Below are 17,284 nucleotides of genomic sequence, written 5' to 3'. Positions count from 1 at the left end.
CAGAAGCAAAGGGTAAAATGCCGCAGCTGATGCCATTGTTGGCGGAGAATTCGAGCCTTTCGAGGTGGATGGTCCGCACCCGAGAATGTTAGTCACACAAGTAAAATGGCAGGTGCGGTCAACCGATCTCGCAAAACATACGAGCGGGACTTGGTGACATCAGTGATTTGTGACTTCCCTACTTGCCTCTCAAGTATATATTTTGGTCCTTCTCTGGAGAAAAAGGCAGCCTGATTCCAGAAACCAATCGCAAATTTCCCAAAATCAAACACACACCACACTCGAGACTCACAACACAACTCGACATGATGCTGTGGATTCTCTTATTCCCTACTCTCCTCCTTGGGTTGGCATTCGCCCAGCCTTCGTTGAAGGAGAGATCTTGCTCAGAACAGGCATACCTCCACTCAGCAGACTGCACAGAACTCATTGCTGAGTATGCTGGTATGTCGACATAGTTCCACAAGATGCCCGTGTCAGACAACAACACAGCCGGCCCATGTTTCTCTAACACGAACAATGTACAGACAACTACACCTCGGAGTATGTGACCCTCGAGCCTGGACACTGCGATATCAAAATGCCCAAACTGTGCGAGGGGTTTTTCTGCAACGTCAGTCCCACCAAAGTATCCATCATCAAAAAGGACAAGCTCATCGACAGCTTGTTGAATTTCACATGTCATGTGGAGAGTGCGCTCGCGGCGACTTGGGTCAACGAAGACAAGGAGAACCCTCTGAATTTTACCTTCATGTACTGGGACCCGGATTTCACCCCCCCTGCTGTCCTCCATCCTAGGGACGATCCGCCAAAACTTCCGCCAAACGTTTTGTGTTTTGAATTGGGTTTCAAGCCTGCCTTTGCTCAGTGGACCGAAGACTGCCAAAGTGTCTTTGACACGCTTGCCAGTAGGTCAATGTCCCTACCAGTCGGAAGGTCTTATCTGGGTAGCTAACAACGATCAGGCCAGTACACCACCAACTACACATTCAACAGCCCAAAGGACTACATCTGGATCATGAACGAGAAGTGCAGCGCCATCCTCTACCAGTCCGCCTTCAACAAGTCAATTCCGATCCCGGATGTACCGATGCAAACAGTTGTGTCGTGGACCAAGGACTACATTTTTGATCATTGTATCAACACCAACAAGTCTGGAGCGGTTTGGGGAGTTGGCGATAACACTACCTTCCCCTTTGGTGGGCTGAAGACGGAGTTTTTACCGTCCAGCATAGCTGTCAGAACGTGGTGGGAGATCATGGGCTGGCATTCGCACGCGGAGCTGCCCTCTGGGGCAAATGACTCTATTATTGCGGCTAACCTCTCGTCGAGATCCAGCTCGGAGTCCAAAGTTCCCCGCAGATCAGTCTCAAGTGGTTGTTTCAACGCGACCGAACTCATAAAGAATATCTTTGACAGCGTGACGGGGTTCACCCCTTCCTTTCTTGGCAATATCACCTTTCCAACTGCACCAATTATGCAGGATGACTGTCAAGAGGCTATCAACATGCTTCAAGGTACGTCCAACTTTGCGAGGGAAAACTCCATCGCCACGTTAATGACTCGGGCGCGAACTTGTTAACTAATCTTGATAGATGGCTACATCAATGAAGATGGCGGGAGGGTATACAATTTTACCGATTTGACGCCGTCGATGCGTTTTCTGTACAACAGCTGTGTTTTGGCGATATGGAATACCTCGCCAAATACCACTGTCCCCAACGTTGATATGGCAACGGTCTCAAAATACGCCCAAGATCATATTTTCAACGAGTGCATCTCCAAGGACCTCTCCGGGCTTTGGAATGGCATTGGCGAGGATGCCGGATCCTCTTTAAGGACACTGCTTATGCCCATGAGGTACTTTGAACTCATGCGGGGTATTAATCAGGAGGGGGGCTTCTTACCACTGATAACAATAAGTGACCCTCAAATCCGTGAAATACTGGAGGGTTTTGAAGATTAGACACTGGGCTTAGATCGGGTGCAGATTTCGGGGCGTCCATGGCAAGGAAAACGTGGTGGTCACCACTGGTCTTTTATAGATGAAGCTGACCGATAAAGGAGAAATTGAGTTGGCTGGATCTAAGTCTCTTAGTGAAGAAGTTTTGGTAGCATAGTTTTCGCTCACAAATAAGAAAGATCTGGCATTCATCTCATTATATGTTCTTGTTCCTCGACGTGTAGCCAACACAAATCGTGACCATGTTGTTACTCCCTTTCTTTACACACAGTTTGGCCCTGTACCCAAATCTACTTACAGACCAAGACTAACCACATAAAATGAGACCCATCCTACCTGTAAGTCTGTCGAGAATTAAGAAGGGCCAGCAGTAACTTGTTCGAGCGCGGATCGCTACATCATTTTGCTCGTTTAAGGTCCAAGTTGCAGTAAATCGATCACAAACCTCGAATACTGTGATGATTTCCTGAACACAACCTCTTTTAGAAGTGCAAACCTTGCTGAACTTGTATGCTTCAAGCCGTCGTGAACTTGCTCTGACCATCAAGGTTCTCAAGCACAGACCACCCAGCAACAGAAGTCTCGCTACTTCTGCAGCTCCACAACGCACGTCCCTCTTCTCTCTCTTCCACCACGCTAACGAAGCGCCACATCAACGCACGGACCATACCAAGCCCACAGGCTTCACAGTGCGAAGATGAATCAAGGCGGCCGGGACCTCGAGACCATTTGGGAAGACACAGAGGACGAAGTTGATCTCCATGTCGACCCTGCCAACCTCGACCGACCTTCCAACCCAATCGCTGCCGGATCTTCTTCTCCCCCGCTCCCCCCCCCCTCTCACATCCAGCACCCGAATCTTCCCTCTTACGAGGACGAACACAGCAATCAACCTGCCCTGCCTGCCCAGACCGATCACACTGATCAAATCCTCGACGACAACGTCTCCGTCGGCGACTCTGACGGTCTCGGTCTAGACAGCACTCCTGAGGCAGAGGGTGATTTTTTGCTCAACTGGATCCGCAATCACGCCGAAGCCCGTGACGCCGATCGCAACCACGACAATAACGAAGCGGATATAACCTCTGAGCTCGAGGGCCCGGATACCGACCGCGACGCCTCGTACGCGACGAGCACCAGTTCCTGGGAGCTCGACGGCCGCACATCCAGCCAGATAGTTTCTTTGCCGGATATCACGGAGGTGCCCGAGGTGAAGAACCTTGAGGTTGAGGCCACCGTGACTAGTCGGGCGATTGCTAGACTCTGGATTGGACACGCCAGCATGGTATTTACCCCCCCACCTTCCCCTTCTATTATAACTCATAACTGATGTTTTTGGTGGTTCAGAATAAAGACGCCCACTACTCCTACGTCCACTTCCACCACTCCTTCCACGCCGACCTTCTCGAAGAGTTCCGCAAGGACTCCAAACTCCCCAACGACGACATTTACGTCCCGCCTCACCTCCAGCCTGTCAATCCCGAGGACGAGGACGATGTCGTCCCCGATCAGCACGCCGCCTTCGGGATTCAAAAGGCGACTCAGAAGGTGAAGGAGCCGGCTTGGAGGGACTTGGGGTTGGAGGAGCTCATGTCGAGGGGCCCTGGGGGTGGGAATGCTCACCAGGGTCCGTGGGCTAACAACAGCCGGCCTGGGACTTCGTCTGGTGCTGGGGCTGCTGCGGCTGGGGGTGCTGCTGGCCGTGGCAATGCTGCCCCGCGCAGACGCCCTGGTCATCGCGCTCCGGGGTCGGGGTACCGCGGCTTGCCGCGCTGATTGTTGGTCTGAGCTAGCTCTGGTTGCGCTCGCTCGCGCGTGTGGTCACTGATGGCTGGGATGGTAACGACATTCGGCATTCGGGGGCAATTTCAGACTGAAGAGCATTGCTTTGGCGTTTGGCTTGGTTCACAGGGTCATCAGGTTGCATCAGCTCGGACAAAATGGGGTTTCCTGTGGATTATCGGATAGGTGTTTGGGGTGCATATCGGAGCAGGAAATTATACCCATCAGGTTTCAGATTGATACACATAGTCCATAACCAATTGATACAGCCCTCTTTATGAGCGCTCGTTTACTCTATCTTGTTTTTTTTTTTTTTTTGATCCTCAACTGCTCAATATTAACCAAATGCAATAGCTGCTATTCTGGTCAAACCCATAACATCTGTAAACAAATCGCTTGCCTTACCATTAGAAACACTTTGCTTCTCAACTCCATAAACGCCATAATATATGCAAACCCACTCCATTCCACCACCTTTAGACCACCCCAACCGCAGCAATTCTTCTCATTCCTAACCCTTCCCACCAATCAACGCCTCCCGCTCCAAAACCTCGGGCTGGAACTTGACCAAAAACACCGTCTTCCCCGGCCACATCTCCCCCTCCTCCTTACTCCCCACGCTATGGGCCGTGACTCTCGCAGGAAAAACCGCCCCGTCACACACCCCCTCGATGATGCCGGCCACAAACGCCGCGCAGTTGAGCTGTGACATTTCCTTTGGGACAGAGACGTAAGCGTTGACGAGGGGTTCGTTGTCGATAATCATGTACTCGTCTGGCGCGTCGGGATCGGAGGATTTTTCGAGGCGGTCGGCTTGCCGGCCAAAGAGGTGCTGCCAGAGGTTGATCTTGATGAAGTGGAGGAGAGTGATGATGTTGAGGGGGCGGGATTGGGAGCGGGGGGGTTCGCGGATGAGGAGGAGGTCGAGGAGTTTTAGGCCTAGAGGGTGGCCTTGGGTGTTGAGGCTGGGGTAATGAAAAGGTTAGTATGGAGGAGGGGAAAAGGGAGGAAAGGGGGAATGGTACCGTTTCTCGAGGTCTTGGATCCCGGTTACTCGCCTTTGGGCGTAGGTGACCATTTCGGAGAAGAGGTAGGCGAAGGAGGCTTGGGAGAGCTCGGCGGTTCGGCTGCGGGAGAGGTGGCGGTGGTAGATGGTTTTACCGTTGGAGGGGTAGCGGAGGCCAGTGGCGTGGGAGGAGGAGGGTTCTTTTTGGGGAGGGGCGGATGGGTTGCCTGATGATGTGGGAGGGGGTCGTGGTTGGGACATTGTTGTGGTTTTTTGTTGCTGATGCCCCAAGCGATGTGTATGATTCAAGTAGGTATGGATGGATATGCGCGTGGATAATGGCGGGTGTGGTTATGGCTGGGGATGTTGTTGATATGGAGCTGTCAAGGAGCTTGAGAATTGGCGATGCATGTTCAGGGACAACGACGGCTTGCGCAGTGGAGTCGATTTGCTTGATTGAACTTCGGGACCCGCTGCCTGTGGCTTGAGCTCTGGGCTGAAGGGTGTGGAGTAAGTACCGGTACTTTGGGGCACCCACGGTTGGTGTCGTTGACCCTGCAGCCATGACTCTTGGTTTTCTCTATGCAACAATGTTACCAAAAGATGGTCAGAAACACCTATTCCGCAATTCAATGACTAGGATGATATTTCATGGGAAAGTTTATTGTCACATCTTGTCTTCTCATCTCAAGAATGGCGTGTGAGTATTAAAGTACTGCCCAAATAGGAAAGTCTCCTTCACTGATAAGCACTTACACACGGACCACCCTCTATTAAAGACGGGAATTTGTTGGAGGGTCACCCCTCCAAGCTGCAGAGTGGGGGAGCGTGTTACCGATCTCGCCCCTCCATCGAGTGGAAAATTTTATTTTTTTGCCCTGGTTGTTGTGAATCATAGGTTAATAAAACGGCAGTCCTTCACAATCGCTTGCTCCATCGGATTTCAGCAAGCAAGATATACCCCCTTTTGATTATTCAGACACAATGGCTGCTGCTACTTCCGCCGAGGCCGAGGCCCCCAACCAGACCTTCGATGTGAGTTGAAGCGTTTTGATCTTTTCAGAAAATTACCCCTCCATGCGCTGGGCGCATCGCAAACTTCTTATCAGCTCACCACCACCATGATGAACCACTCACTCACTCATGACCTTTTTTTTTTCGTAGACCATCCTCCTGTTGGACTTTGGCTCCCAGACCAGCCACTTGATCCTAAGATGTCTCAGATCTCTTAACATCTATGCTGAGATGCTCCCATGCACCACCAAGATTGCCGATTTGACATGGAAGCCAAAAGGTGTCATCCTCAGTGGTGGTATGTTATCATACTCCTTATCATAGGCTGATCTTGAGTTTGAGGTTGAAACATAATCGCTAACCACCATTTCCAACTCCAGGTCCCGCCTCAGTCTATGATGAGGCTGCTCCTCGTGAGTTTACTCATCCCAAATTCAGGGGGTGATCAAGGCGCAGGATGTCATGAACTGACTTGAGTATCAAAGACGCCGACCCTGCCGTCTTCGACCTGGGTGTCCCCATTCTTGGCATCTGCTATGGTTGCCAGGAGATCGCTTGGCGGGCCAACTCGGCCAACGTTGCCGCTGGTGAGGCTAGGGAATACGGCCATGCGGTAGGTTTAGACTTGGTTGACTCTGTTTTTCAAAAATAAGCGTGCTGACTTGGTGATTCAAAGGATGTCACCATCAAGAAGGTTGAGGGTGCTGACCACGTCAATAAGCTCTTCCAAGGCCTTGGTGAGGAGATGCATGGTACGTACTACCCTTCCAAATATACTCGGTTCGTTTTCATTGACATCGAATTCAAACAGTCTATATGAGCCACTTCGACAAGCTGGTCAAGCTTCCCGAGGGCTTCACCATCCTTGCCAGCACTCCTAACTCTGAGTTTGCCGGCATTGCCCACGAGACCAAGCCCGTCTTCGGCGTCCAGTTCCACCCCGAGGTCGAGCACACTCCCCGCGGTGTTGAGCTTTTCAAGAACTTCGCCGTCGATATCTGCGGTGCCAGACAACACTGGGTCATGAGTGACTTCATCCAGCACGAGATTCAGCGCATTCGCAAGCTCGTTGGCCCCAAGGCCCAGGTTATTGGTGCCGTTTCCGGTGGTGTCGACAGTACAGTCGCTGCCCGTCTCATGACTGAGGCTATTGGTAAGTTGTTTGATTTTCAAAGTTGACCTGCATAGTCCACTGACACATTACATAGGTGACAGATTCCACGCCGTCCTTGTCGACAACGGTGTCATGCGTCTTAACGAGTGCCAGCAAGTAAAGGAGACACTCGAGAAGCACCTCGGCATCAACCTCACCGTCATCGACGGCGCCGACCTCTTTCTCAGCCGCCTCAAGGGCCTCACCGAGCCCGAGGCCAAGCGCAAGGTCATCGGCAGCACCTTCATCGACCTCTTTGAAGAGGAGGCCATCAGAATCGAAAAGGCCGCCGAGAACACCCCCAACGCCGGCAAGGTCGAGTACTTCCTCCAGGGCACCCTCTACCCCGACGTCATCGAGTCCCTCAGCTTCAAGGGTCCCTCCGCCACCATCAAGACCCACCACAACGTCGGCGGTCTCCCCGCCCGCATGATGAACGGCCAAGGCCTCAAGCTCATCGAACCCTTGCGCGAGCTGTTCAAGGACGAAGTCCGTGAGTTTGGCCGTCAACTCGGCATCCACGAGGATCTCGTCATGCGCCACCCTTTCCCCGGTCCCGGTATCGCCATCAGAATCATTGGCGAGGTCACCCCCGAGCGTGTGGCTATCGCCCGCAAGGCTGATCACATCTTTATCAGCATGATCCGTGAGGCGGGTATCTACAATGAGATGTCCCAGGCTTACGCTGGTCTTGACACCAACAGGGCGGTTGGTGTGATGGGTGACGCTCGTGTGTATGGGTACATCATCATCCTCCGTGCAGTTACCACCACAAATTTCATGACGGCTGAGCCGTATGAGTTCAAGTTTGATCTCCTCAAGAAGATTGCGAGGAGGATTGTCAACGAGGTGGATGGTGTTGCTAGGGTTACGTATGATATTACTAGCAAGCCTCCTGGGACTATTGAGCTGGAGTGAATTCTCGGGCTTGGGGGTTCAAATAAAGGAAAAAAAAAGAAAAAAAGAAGGGAATTTCTTATGGGTCAAAGCAGAACCAAAGTTAGAGTTAGCAGAATAGACTACCATTAGATTTCCATCATGGTTATGACCAACTCCAGTTTTGTCGTGTGGATCATGGTCAGAACATTTCAGGAACCGAGGACAATGCTAGAAGCATGGTTAAACAATGGCAGCATGCCTTGAATAACCAACCGGCAGGCAGTGCCACTTTTAAGTTCACGGCATGTCAACCACCAGTACACGCAATCGCTCTTTCTTAATTCCTATCAACAATATCCATGCACACTCACAAAACTCTACAATGACTAGCCCCCCACCCGCCCCCAAAGTGACGATACACAAAACCACCAAAACAGACATCTCAAAGCCTCCCCAATAATCGCTTAAAAACACCCATACAAACCGCTCACCACTCTATTTTCCTCCTTTCCAACCCCATCCCCCTCAACCTCTCAACAAACCTTCCTCCTCCACTCCTCATCCACCCTCTTCATGTTTCTCCACGTTGCCCCTGGGTTCCTTTTTACTTGCCCCTCTGCTCGCTCCTCTGTTCTCAACGGCTTCTCCGCCCGCTCCCGTCCTCTCAGCTCCTTTAGTCTCCATCTCAATGGATAAACCTCAAAGTCCATCTTGTTGGCGGCTCTAGTTCCCGTGTCATTATCTCCCTTGCTACCTCACATTGCTTCACAAGATGTCGTCACCTCCCCTAGTGCCTCTCTCACCGGCTCCACCGCCACCACCTCCTCTCCCGACCAAGCCGAAATCCAAGCCCCAGTCCCCCTACACGCTCCACCTAAGACGAAGCACTAATAGTATTCCAAGACAAACTCTTAATCTCCTCCCTCACAGCCTTGAGCTGCTCATTGAAGTCCTTGTTGACCCAATCCCAATAGCTAGTCCACACCTCATGCCCGCCAGTCGCCGCACCGCCCGCCGTCGCCAGCTCCGACTTGAGCTTGTCACCAAGCAGCAAAGTCACGCGGAGCACCGCCCGGTTGGCCTCGGCCTGCTTCTCAATCTCCTGCTTGACCGCCGTGTTCTTGAGCTTAGTCGAGAGTGTAGCCCTAAAGGCCGCGGCAATAGGATCCAACCGGCGGATCGTCTCAGCCGAGTCGAGATAAACAAGCTTGGACACTATGAGGTTGCAGAGCGCACGGATATCGTGCTCGTCAGAGAGACCGGCAATGATGCGGTCGTAGAGATCAATGATAGAAATCCGTGAGAAGGCCGTCTCCATGAGCGCATACAACGTCTCGTATGCTACCTTGCGGACCTCCAAGCCGTCGTCGATCTTGTGCTTGTAAGGGCCCAGGGTCACCTCCCTGATGAGGTCAGGGTTGATGACCGTCTCCTTCATGACATAAGGAATCAACTGGTTGAAACGGCCCATGATCAGCTCGGGCTTGTTGTGGGCGGCAGAGTTGAGGGTAGACAGGGCATGACGGCGAATCTCCAACTCGGGATCTTCGAGGACAGTCTTGAGCATGTCAAAGAGCGACGATCTAAGGACCGCGTCAAAGGCCTCATTATCGTCTGGCAGTGTGTATCTCAAAGCCTGGACGGCAGTGGCCCTCAGCACAGGCGACTTGTCCTTGAGTAGAGCCTAGTTTCGAAATGTTAGCATGATCAACTGATATGTGACAAACAAACAAGAGAGCTCTGACGAACCTCAAGCTTCGGCATATACGTCTTGGGGTCAATGATGACCATGCGACCCGCGCATTCGGCGCAGACTGCCTTGTTGTCCTCGGCATCCGTCAAGGCCAAAATATGGTCCCAAATGGTGCCGGAGTACCGGCTGATATCCGTTGAGGACAGCGCCGCTTGCTGCAGGATTTCCTTGATAGATTGAAGCAGTAGGTACTGAGTGTTGCCCTTCTTGCCCATCGCCTGCAGGATGACGGGAAGATACACAGAGACGTTCCCAGCACCAGCTCGTCCAAGTGCGACAGCGGCAGCCAACGAGACCTTGTCATACTCGTTGCTGAACTGGTTCAGGAAAAGTTCCGGCGGCACCGGGAAGCTCGCACCAAGTCTCAATCCTGCCTCACCGATCACAGCAAGAGCCAAGCTGGCCCTGGCTTGGTCCTGGGTGTTATTCTTCACCTCGCTCACAAAGTTATCGAGCTGGACACCGGCTGAGTCCCCGCTGGCCACGAGCAAAGTGCCAATGACCTTGCCGACCACAGAAGGGTCACCAGCGACACCAACGTCCCTAAGCAGCCCTTGCATCAAGGACTTGCCTTGGCCAGCCTGACCAGCGTTGGTCACCAGTATCAACAAGGAGTCGAGCACCGTGCCTGGGACTGTTGTCTTGACCAGGCCGCAGATGACGGTCACAAGCTGTGGGGTGATAACAACCTGGGGCATCTCTTGGGTCAGGTGCGCGAGGATGAGAAGACCAGGGGCCAGAAGCTGAGCATCGTTGCTGGTAATGACAGGTATAAGCGCATTAACGATGGCCTGAGCGGAATCTGGGTCAAGAGTGCCCTTGGTCGAGGGGGAAAGGATGAGATGCTTCAGAGCGACGATGCTCGAGCCACGCAGGGCCCGGTTCGCTTTTCTTAACTGGGCAGCAAGTTCATGGGCGACCTGACGGATCCATTCCGGCTCAAGCTGAATAGAACCAAGCGAGTACGCGGCCACAGTATCGATGGCTCGGACCGCAGCTATCCTGGTGGTCTCATTTCTCAAGCGCTCAAGCAAGAATCCCAAGGCAGCCTTGCGCTTGTCCTCCGATAGCAAACCAGAGCCTTCGTTCCCTGTGGTTCTAGCCAAAAGAGTACCGAGGGCGTGGATGGCCTTTTGACGAACCTCGGCATCAGCGTCATTGTCTCTGATCCGGTCGATGATGACGTCGTACAGCTTTTGAAGTTCACCCTTGAACTTTTGCGCGGTCAGTCGGGAGCGAGGGGGTGTAATGGCTTTCACCACTTCCTCGGCCGTCTGGATAGCCTCACTGGAGATCTTGTAGAAGCGGTCGTGGGCCACAGACACCAGGCCCGTGACTAGGCTGGGGAGATGGGGCTGAAGCACAGCCGACGAGTGATTCTTCACAATATCGCTGGTGAGACGCAAAGCAGCGATTCGCAGTGTGGTTGCAGTGGCGGAAGCACTTCCTCCAGCAGAAGTGAGCGACGCCGAAGTAGAGGCAACGCTGGAGGGCTTTATAGCCTCAATGATAGGACCAAAGATTTGGTCGAAATACTGCCCAAGGCCACCTCTCTGCACAGTGATGATATCGTCGAGGAGGTTGATAGACGCCTGTTTGGTGGGGATAAGCTTTCCTTTGAGCAGCTTGGCGAGTGACTTGATGATGGAAGGGGTGAGAGCAGCAAGATCGGCACGAGGTCCTGTTGCTGGCACCTTCTCCAATGTTGGCGAGGCAAGCCCGGTTCCGGCGAGGCTTGCGGGTGCGATCATATTAGCCAACGCTGAAGCCCCGCCTGCACTGCTTTGCCGTCTCCGTTTCCTGCTCGGAGGCTGCTGATGAACGAATTCGCTGGGGCTTTCAAGGGAGAACTCAGGGATGACGCCCTCCCCGGTCTTGCGAATGAGCAGAGCCATGGCGGAGAGGACTTCCAGTCGTACATTCTCTTCGCGCTCGTCGAATCTCTTCACTAGAGCTGGCGCCACCTTGGTGTAGAGCACTCCGCTGTCAAGCAGATCGCCGCTGCTACGAGTTGAGATCAACGTATGCAACGCCTTTGCAGCACACCTTCTAGTCTTCCAACTGGCATCGTCGTCATCGTCGAAACCGCCATCGGCCTCGATCTCGTCATCGTCATCGAACCCATCGTCCTCCTCTTCTTCATCCTCCATATCTTCGTCATCGTCTAGCGCATAGTTGGGGTCGAATCTGAGATAGCGGAGGCAAGCCTCAATGGATTCGTCGGTATAGGGGCGCATCTGGTTGGGACAACTGGCGAGAAAGGCTTCTAGAGCTACCAACGCAGCCTCGCGAACTTCGCTGAACTCCAAGCTCGCTTCCCCGCCCTCGCTGATCTCCTCAAGTTGCGCCTCCAATTCTTCCTCACTCAAAGCACGAAGAAGGATTGGTGCCAGTTCTGGAAGGTGTTTCCCGAGCCGCTGAGGTACTGAGCGAGCCATGGAGCCGAGAACCGTGATGTAGAGACGACGGGTGACTCCCGTCAGGCTAGGATGGTTGAGAACATGAATGGCACGCTTGATAAATTGCGCTAGATGGTCGTCCGCTAGGTAGTGGGCGAGCATAGAAATGGCCACCACCGCCCGCTTCTTAAGCACAGAATTGCCCTTTTCATTCTCCATGAGGGTAACGATCGAGTTGTGAATAACTTCAATTTCGTAAATTTGAAGCATGGGTCCGAAAGACTTGACAACCTCGATCAGAACGTCAACGTAGTCGGAAGATTCGTTTTCGGTGGCCAACAGCCCCGGCGTAGAACCACTGCGGCCAATGAGCCTTGGGATCAAAGCCTTACTGATAGCCGAATAGGCTTCGAGCACCTGGCTGTTGGACACGCCAGGTACTGGGCGGGGGAGGGCGGCCACCATGGCCCGCATGGCAAGAGATGGGATCGAGGTATCCTGTGAGTTTTTGAGCTTCAGGGTTGCCAGCTTCTCCATCATGGGAATGTAGAGCTGGTCTGTGATTTTCTGCACCATAGGGCCGATACATTTGATGGCCTGGCCCTGGACTTCCCCATTGGTATCATCCAGTGCTTTCACGATAGCATCGACTGTCCGCGCCGATGTGTTATAGTCGTGGGTCAAAAAGTCGGTCCGCGCAATGTTGAAAACGGTCAGGATGTCGTTCAGTGCCATGAACCGGAAATCTGGGTCGGGATCACCGATCTTCTGGAGAAGAATATTGAGCGTCTGAGGGCTCGGGTTCGTGGGGATTGTGCTCGCCATGGTGACTTGCTATAGTATGGCGGTTGTGATGCAGTATTGATGCGAAATGACTTCTCGGAGTTAGCTGTGGTGGGAGGAGGAAGAAGAGAGAAAGGCCAGGAACTGACAAATCTGTGAGGAAAAAAGACGAAGGCGAGCTTTATGACAAAACTGAGGCGGTCACGATCAAGGTTAAATTTTAGAGCGCCACTTCCATGCAATGGAAGCTTTACAGACAGGAAGCTTGGGAAAGTCTTGATTAGGCAGCTTCGATGTTATGGAGGAGGAGGCGTCATGCTTGATTGGTGGTGGGGTCAAGTTACTTATCGCGGGGTTCAGAGAGCCCCACCCAACCATGCTGCTTGGCAGGCCTTTAAAGGAAAACAACGACAAGCTATAACAAGCAAGCCTCTCCAGATGTGGCTGTTGGGAACTTGGGGCTCAAGACCTGATGATGGATTTCATAGGATAGATAGTTGAAGGGTTTCAAAGCTTGTCACCGAGCAAGTGTAGCAGGTCAGAAACATAAAACCTCAGCTAGTACACATAAAATCACGGCTATTAGACAAGGAAAGTTACTTGGCCGTCTATCAGGCACATCGCCTCGCAGACCAATTAGCTATCTACCAACAATGAGCTTCTCTTGAGTAGATGCCAAGTACCTATTATCGAGAACCTCAATTGCCAGCTCCACCATCGCCAGCAATGAACCCCCCTGTATAAAGACGTCAAACAGTGCCGGGATCCACTGTCCCCGCTTGGAGCTTTCCCCGAGACGGCCTTAGGGTCTTGGCTGGTTCGTCGTTCAATGTCAAGCCTCCATGAACACTATTCCTGAGGTGCGGTTGGGAAATAGTCGTAGATCAGAATCCATTGGAAGGCTTGGGCCACCGCAGATGATTGCAAGAGAGGGTTGAAGGCGACCCTCCGGTTGGGCATTCAATTGGTCACTCAATTGGCGAGCTGCTGGCGTGGGGAGACGCTGCTTTTGCTCTGGCATAGCTTTCATCTGAAGTTTCCCAACATGATGTGGACACAAGCTTCTGTCGCTCGCTCGCGCTGGTACATGGCTTGCAGGCGGCCCATCCCAGCTCAACTGTCTCATCTTTTTGTTCAGAGAAGATGTGCTCATGGATCCCCTAGTGCCGAAGATGGCGATATGTCGTGTGTGCCCGAACGATTCTTCAAGCCGGTGAGATCCCAATGCTTACCCTGACGGACCCGCTCGCTCCTCGTCCAGGCGGCTTGGAGAACTTGCAATACTCCTGCCTGTCACTTTGGTCCTTTTGAAGCCAGACGACTATGCGGATGAAGTATTGGCGGGGTACGCCCGGGAGAGTGAATTGAAGAAGGCCTCGGGCAAACTCAACAGTGAGAGCAGTGGTGAGAGATGATGACTCGACCTGAAGTGTAAGTTGGATCATTTTGGGATATTGGACTTGGGCTGATGGTGAGAATAGCAAGCTCAGAAGCTTAATGACAAGCTGCCTTCTCAAGGCAGCTCAAACTTTCAATAGCATGGCCAGCGTTCAATATCAGACCCCTGCTTCCTTATACCTTGATCTACCCGCAACTTCCCTGACAACTTTGAAGTTACCGCCAGTCTGGAAGCAACCAATCGGTCCCTGCAGGTGCTGAGGATACTATCAAAAAGAAAGACGTCAGAACAAGGTAGGAGGCTCTTGCAAGGCGGAGCCATCACTTGGACAAGCACCTGCCACATCCGCATTGACCTCACCGTCGGCACCATGGAACTCACAGACCGACAGATATCATCAGCAAGAGCCCTTCATCATCTTACCCACTCTTTCCCAGCTAGGTAGCTAGGAAGGAACCCAGCACAATCCAACAGACAACCAAAATTCCCCAGCAATGGATGCCATCTCCTCTCTTCTTGTTCTCCCAAAACCACCACAGTCGTCTCACCACCATCACCAGCATCATCATCATCATCATCATCATCATCATCATCACATCCACCCCTAACCTCCCCATCCCACGGTATCATTACAGAGATTAACCCCCCACAGTTCTTTACGACCAAATCTTTCTTTTTCTAATTCCCAAGACAAACATTTCCTTTAATAATCAGTCTTAACCACCATGGCTCACCACTGCCACACCCCCATCCACCGCCACCCAACCAACGCCTGGCAAGCCGGCCTCTGCGAACCAGGCAAAGGCGGCCTCTGCCCCCGCTCCTGCTTCATCGGCTTTGACCAGTTCGGCAGAAACAACTACCGCCTCAACCGCGCAGCCCACAATGACGACCCCCTCGACATGAAGAAATACAAAGGCTGCAACGAGAAATGCTGGAACTGCTGCCTCCTCTGCACCTTCACCCTCAGTGAGCCCCCCCCATCTCAACCAGTCATTTTTTCCACTAATGAATGAACAAAAGGCATCGGCAGCGGAGTCTACGTAGGCAAACAAACCCACCACATCCGCAAAACCTACGGCATCCAAGGCAAATACTCTGACGACATTGCCCAAGGCATCTTTTGCCAGCCGTGCTCGCTGATCAGGAACGAGTTGGAGGTCAAGAAGAGGGAGGAGCTGAGGGATAGGGTTATTATGATGCAGCAGACTGGGCCGGTGCCGATAGGGGAGGGGCCGGAGGGGTTTAGAGCTTTGTATACCATGGCACCGGTTATGCAAGGGTATAGGGCTGAGCCGAGGATGAGTGCTTCTCATTCTCATGTTGATGAAGAGAGGGGGGAGAACGGGCAGAGGGAGGTGGCGCTTTTTCCAAGGGAGCAGTTGCCTGAGATTCCGAATGTGGGGAGTCCATTGGATCCGTTTGCGAGGAGGAATGAGGCTTTGACGCCGATAACTGAGAGGGATAGTACGGAGGAGGGTGGGAGATGTAGAGGGGGGGAGAATGAGGAGGGGGAGTTGAGGTTTTGGTTGCAGAAGGGGAGGGATGAGAAGGGGGAGAGGTTTTGTGCTTGTGAGTCGAAGAAGGGGAGGAAGGGAAAGAGGGGGAAGAGGGGGGGGTCGACGCTGCCTGGGAAGGGTCATGCTGTCTGTGGTAATTGTGGGGAGAAGAAAAAGGTGATTGTTTTGCCGGTGGAAGAGGGGCTCGAGCAGGCGACACAGCTGGTTCAAGAGGCTACGAATATTTTGGCGGGGATGGACAGGAACTCACCTAACCGGGGGGTGTTGCAGATTCAGCCCGGGGAAGTGTTTGTTTCTGAACCGGAGACGCCGGCGAGGTTGAGGAGGGCTACTGTGACGGATCATGGCATCAGTGCTGATGTTGAGGTTCCTCATAGTAATCACTCGTCGAGGAATCACAGTCTTAGTATTGACATTCGGGTGCCGGATCGGAGGGAGAGTGTCCAGAGGCATTCTCTTGGGCAGGATCCGAAGGTTGTGCAGTTGGTTATTGATCCGAGGGATCATCTCATTGAGGCTGATATCAGGGTTCAGGAGATTGCTGCTCGGGCTCGGGAGCACAGTTTTAGTCTTGATCCTAATGTTGGGGTACGAGAGGAGAGACCGAGAGGGCATAGTTTGAGGGAGGATGAGATTGTTGATGTTGATTTGGAGGAGGCGGCCGAGGTTGAGAGGGTAGAGGGAGAGCATGGTTTGAAGGAGGATGTCAAGGTTGGTGATAAGGGGTTGGATCTGAAGGAGCATGGGCTTGGAGGGGACCAGAGGGTGGATTCACCGGTTCACAAGGCCAGGGAGCACACCATTTCCAGAGACAGCTGGGTGCCGACTCCGACTTCGAGGGCTTTTGCTCATGGGATTCATCTTGACGAGAAGGTGCCTGTGCCGGAACTGCAGAGGCTGAATGTCGAGCATGATCTGAGTCAGGATCGGAAGGTTTTGACACCGAGCCCGGGGCGGGAGTATCAACAGCATGATTTACGTGCCGATCTTCAGGTCAAGAGTCCTGCGCCTTCTCCAGTGAAGGGGCACGAGATGGGGCATGATGTGCGGGTTATGGAGAGTTGGGCTGATCAGTTGAGGGTGAAGGAGCATACGATTGGGGAGGATGAGAGGGTTGCTTCTCCTGCCCCTGGGAAGAGGAGGGCGCCGGAGCATTTGCTGGCGGAGGATGCCAAAGTGGGCCAGAGGGCGCATCAGTTGTTGGAGCACTTTTTGGAGGATGATAGGAAGACTATTCGGGGGAGCAGTCGGGGGAGTAATCGGAAGGAGAATGGAAATGGGAAGTAAAGTCGTGGAAAAAAGGGGAATGGGGGAGGAAAGAGGTTGGATGATGATGATGAATCCTAGAGACAAGCTTTGGCTGGATGAGACGGATGATGTGGTAATCGCTAATGAAATCCTAGCAATGGACGAGTAGGGATAGAATTGTAGTGTTTGTGATTACAGATATATTTTGCTTCTGGGTTTGGGTGACGCCTTTTGTGATGCTTGTCTGGGTGAGAGGAAGGTGTCTTGCTTGGTGTTGAGGGGGCACTATGAGGCAAGGACCCCACCCCCGCAGCGGTTTCAAACAGCGGACTCCTGTCAACAATTGACAAATCTACCCCGCTGTAGCGACTCCAAAACTTCCTGC

The 17,284-nt window shown here is 52.8% G+C and overlaps 6 protein-coding genes across 6 annotated transcripts; 4 read left to right on the top strand and 2 right to left on the bottom strand.

Moving 5' to 3' along the window:
- The first annotated feature begins 180 nt into the window (after positions 1-180).
- On the top strand, positions 181-2,155 carry QC761_206265 (uncharacterized protein). The gene is made up of 4 exons (XM_062876357.1): positions 181-444; positions 528-908; positions 966-1,517; positions 1,596-2,155. The coding sequence occupies exons 1-4, from the start codon at positions 306-308 to the stop codon at positions 1,964-1,966; spliced, it is 1,443 nt and encodes a 480-aa protein (XP_062734946.1). The 5' UTR covers positions 181-305; the 3' UTR covers positions 1,967-2,155.
- A 327-nt stretch (positions 2,156-2,482) lies between these two features.
- QC761_206260 (uncharacterized protein) lies at positions 2,483-4,042 on the top strand. The gene is made up of 2 exons (XM_062876356.1): positions 2,483-3,248; positions 3,311-4,042. The coding sequence occupies exons 1-2, from the start codon at positions 2,661-2,663 to the stop codon at positions 3,737-3,739; spliced, it is 1,017 nt and encodes a 338-aa protein (XP_062734945.1). The 5' UTR covers positions 2,483-2,660; the 3' UTR covers positions 3,740-4,042.
- Positions 4,028-5,443, bottom strand: trs31 (Trafficking protein particle complex subunit 31). The gene is made up of 2 exons (XM_062876355.1): positions 4,771-5,443; positions 4,028-4,710 (listed from the first exon to the last, which is right to left on the bottom strand). The coding sequence occupies exons 1-2, from the start codon at positions 5,010-5,012 to the stop codon at positions 4,257-4,259; spliced, it is 696 nt and encodes a 231-aa protein (XP_062734944.1). The 5' UTR covers positions 5,013-5,443; the 3' UTR covers positions 4,028-4,256.
- Positions 5,444-5,573: 130 nt separating this feature from the next.
- On the top strand, positions 5,574-7,899 carry GUA1 (GMP synthase (glutamine-hydrolyzing)). The gene is made up of 7 exons (XM_062876354.1): positions 5,574-5,786; positions 5,916-6,063; positions 6,146-6,178; positions 6,251-6,378; positions 6,442-6,517; positions 6,577-6,918; positions 6,974-7,899. The coding sequence occupies exons 1-7, from the start codon at positions 5,736-5,738 to the stop codon at positions 7,834-7,836; spliced, it is 1,641 nt and encodes a 546-aa protein (XP_062734943.1). The 5' UTR covers positions 5,574-5,735; the 3' UTR covers positions 7,837-7,899.
- Positions 7,900-8,118: 219 nt separating this feature from the next.
- QC761_206230 (uncharacterized protein) lies at positions 8,119-13,019 on the bottom strand. Its single transcript, XM_062876353.1, has 3 exons — positions 12,882-13,019; positions 9,547-12,824; positions 8,119-9,481 (listed from the first exon to the last, which is right to left on the bottom strand). Exons 2-3 carry the CDS (start codon positions 12,772-12,774, stop codon positions 8,672-8,674), a joined length of 4,038 nt encoding a protein of 1,345 aa, XP_062734942.1. The 5' UTR covers positions 12,775-12,824; positions 12,882-13,019; the 3' UTR covers positions 8,119-8,671.
- Positions 13,020-14,856: 1,837 nt separating this feature from the next.
- HEM3_2 (porphobilinogen deaminase) lies at positions 14,857-17,133 on the top strand (the record flags this gene model as incomplete). The annotated part of the gene is made up of 2 exons (XM_062876352.1): positions 14,857-15,100; positions 15,155-17,133. The coding sequence occupies 2 exons, from the start codon at positions 14,857-14,859 to the stop codon at positions 16,936-16,938; spliced, it is 2,028 nt and encodes a 675-aa protein (XP_062734941.1). The 3' UTR covers positions 16,939-17,133.
- Positions 17,134-17,284: the final 151 nt, after the last annotated feature.

This window comes from Podospora bellae-mahoneyi, chromosome 2, assembly GCF_035222275.1.
Source record: "Podospora bellae-mahoneyi strain CBS 112042 chromosome 2, whole genome shotgun sequence".
NCBI lineage: Eukaryota > Fungi > Ascomycota > Sordariomycetes > Sordariales > Podosporaceae > Podospora > Podospora bellae-mahoneyi.
The sequence above is the reverse complement of the archived record's forward strand: the minus strand, read 5'-3'. Positions and strand labels throughout refer to the sequence as shown.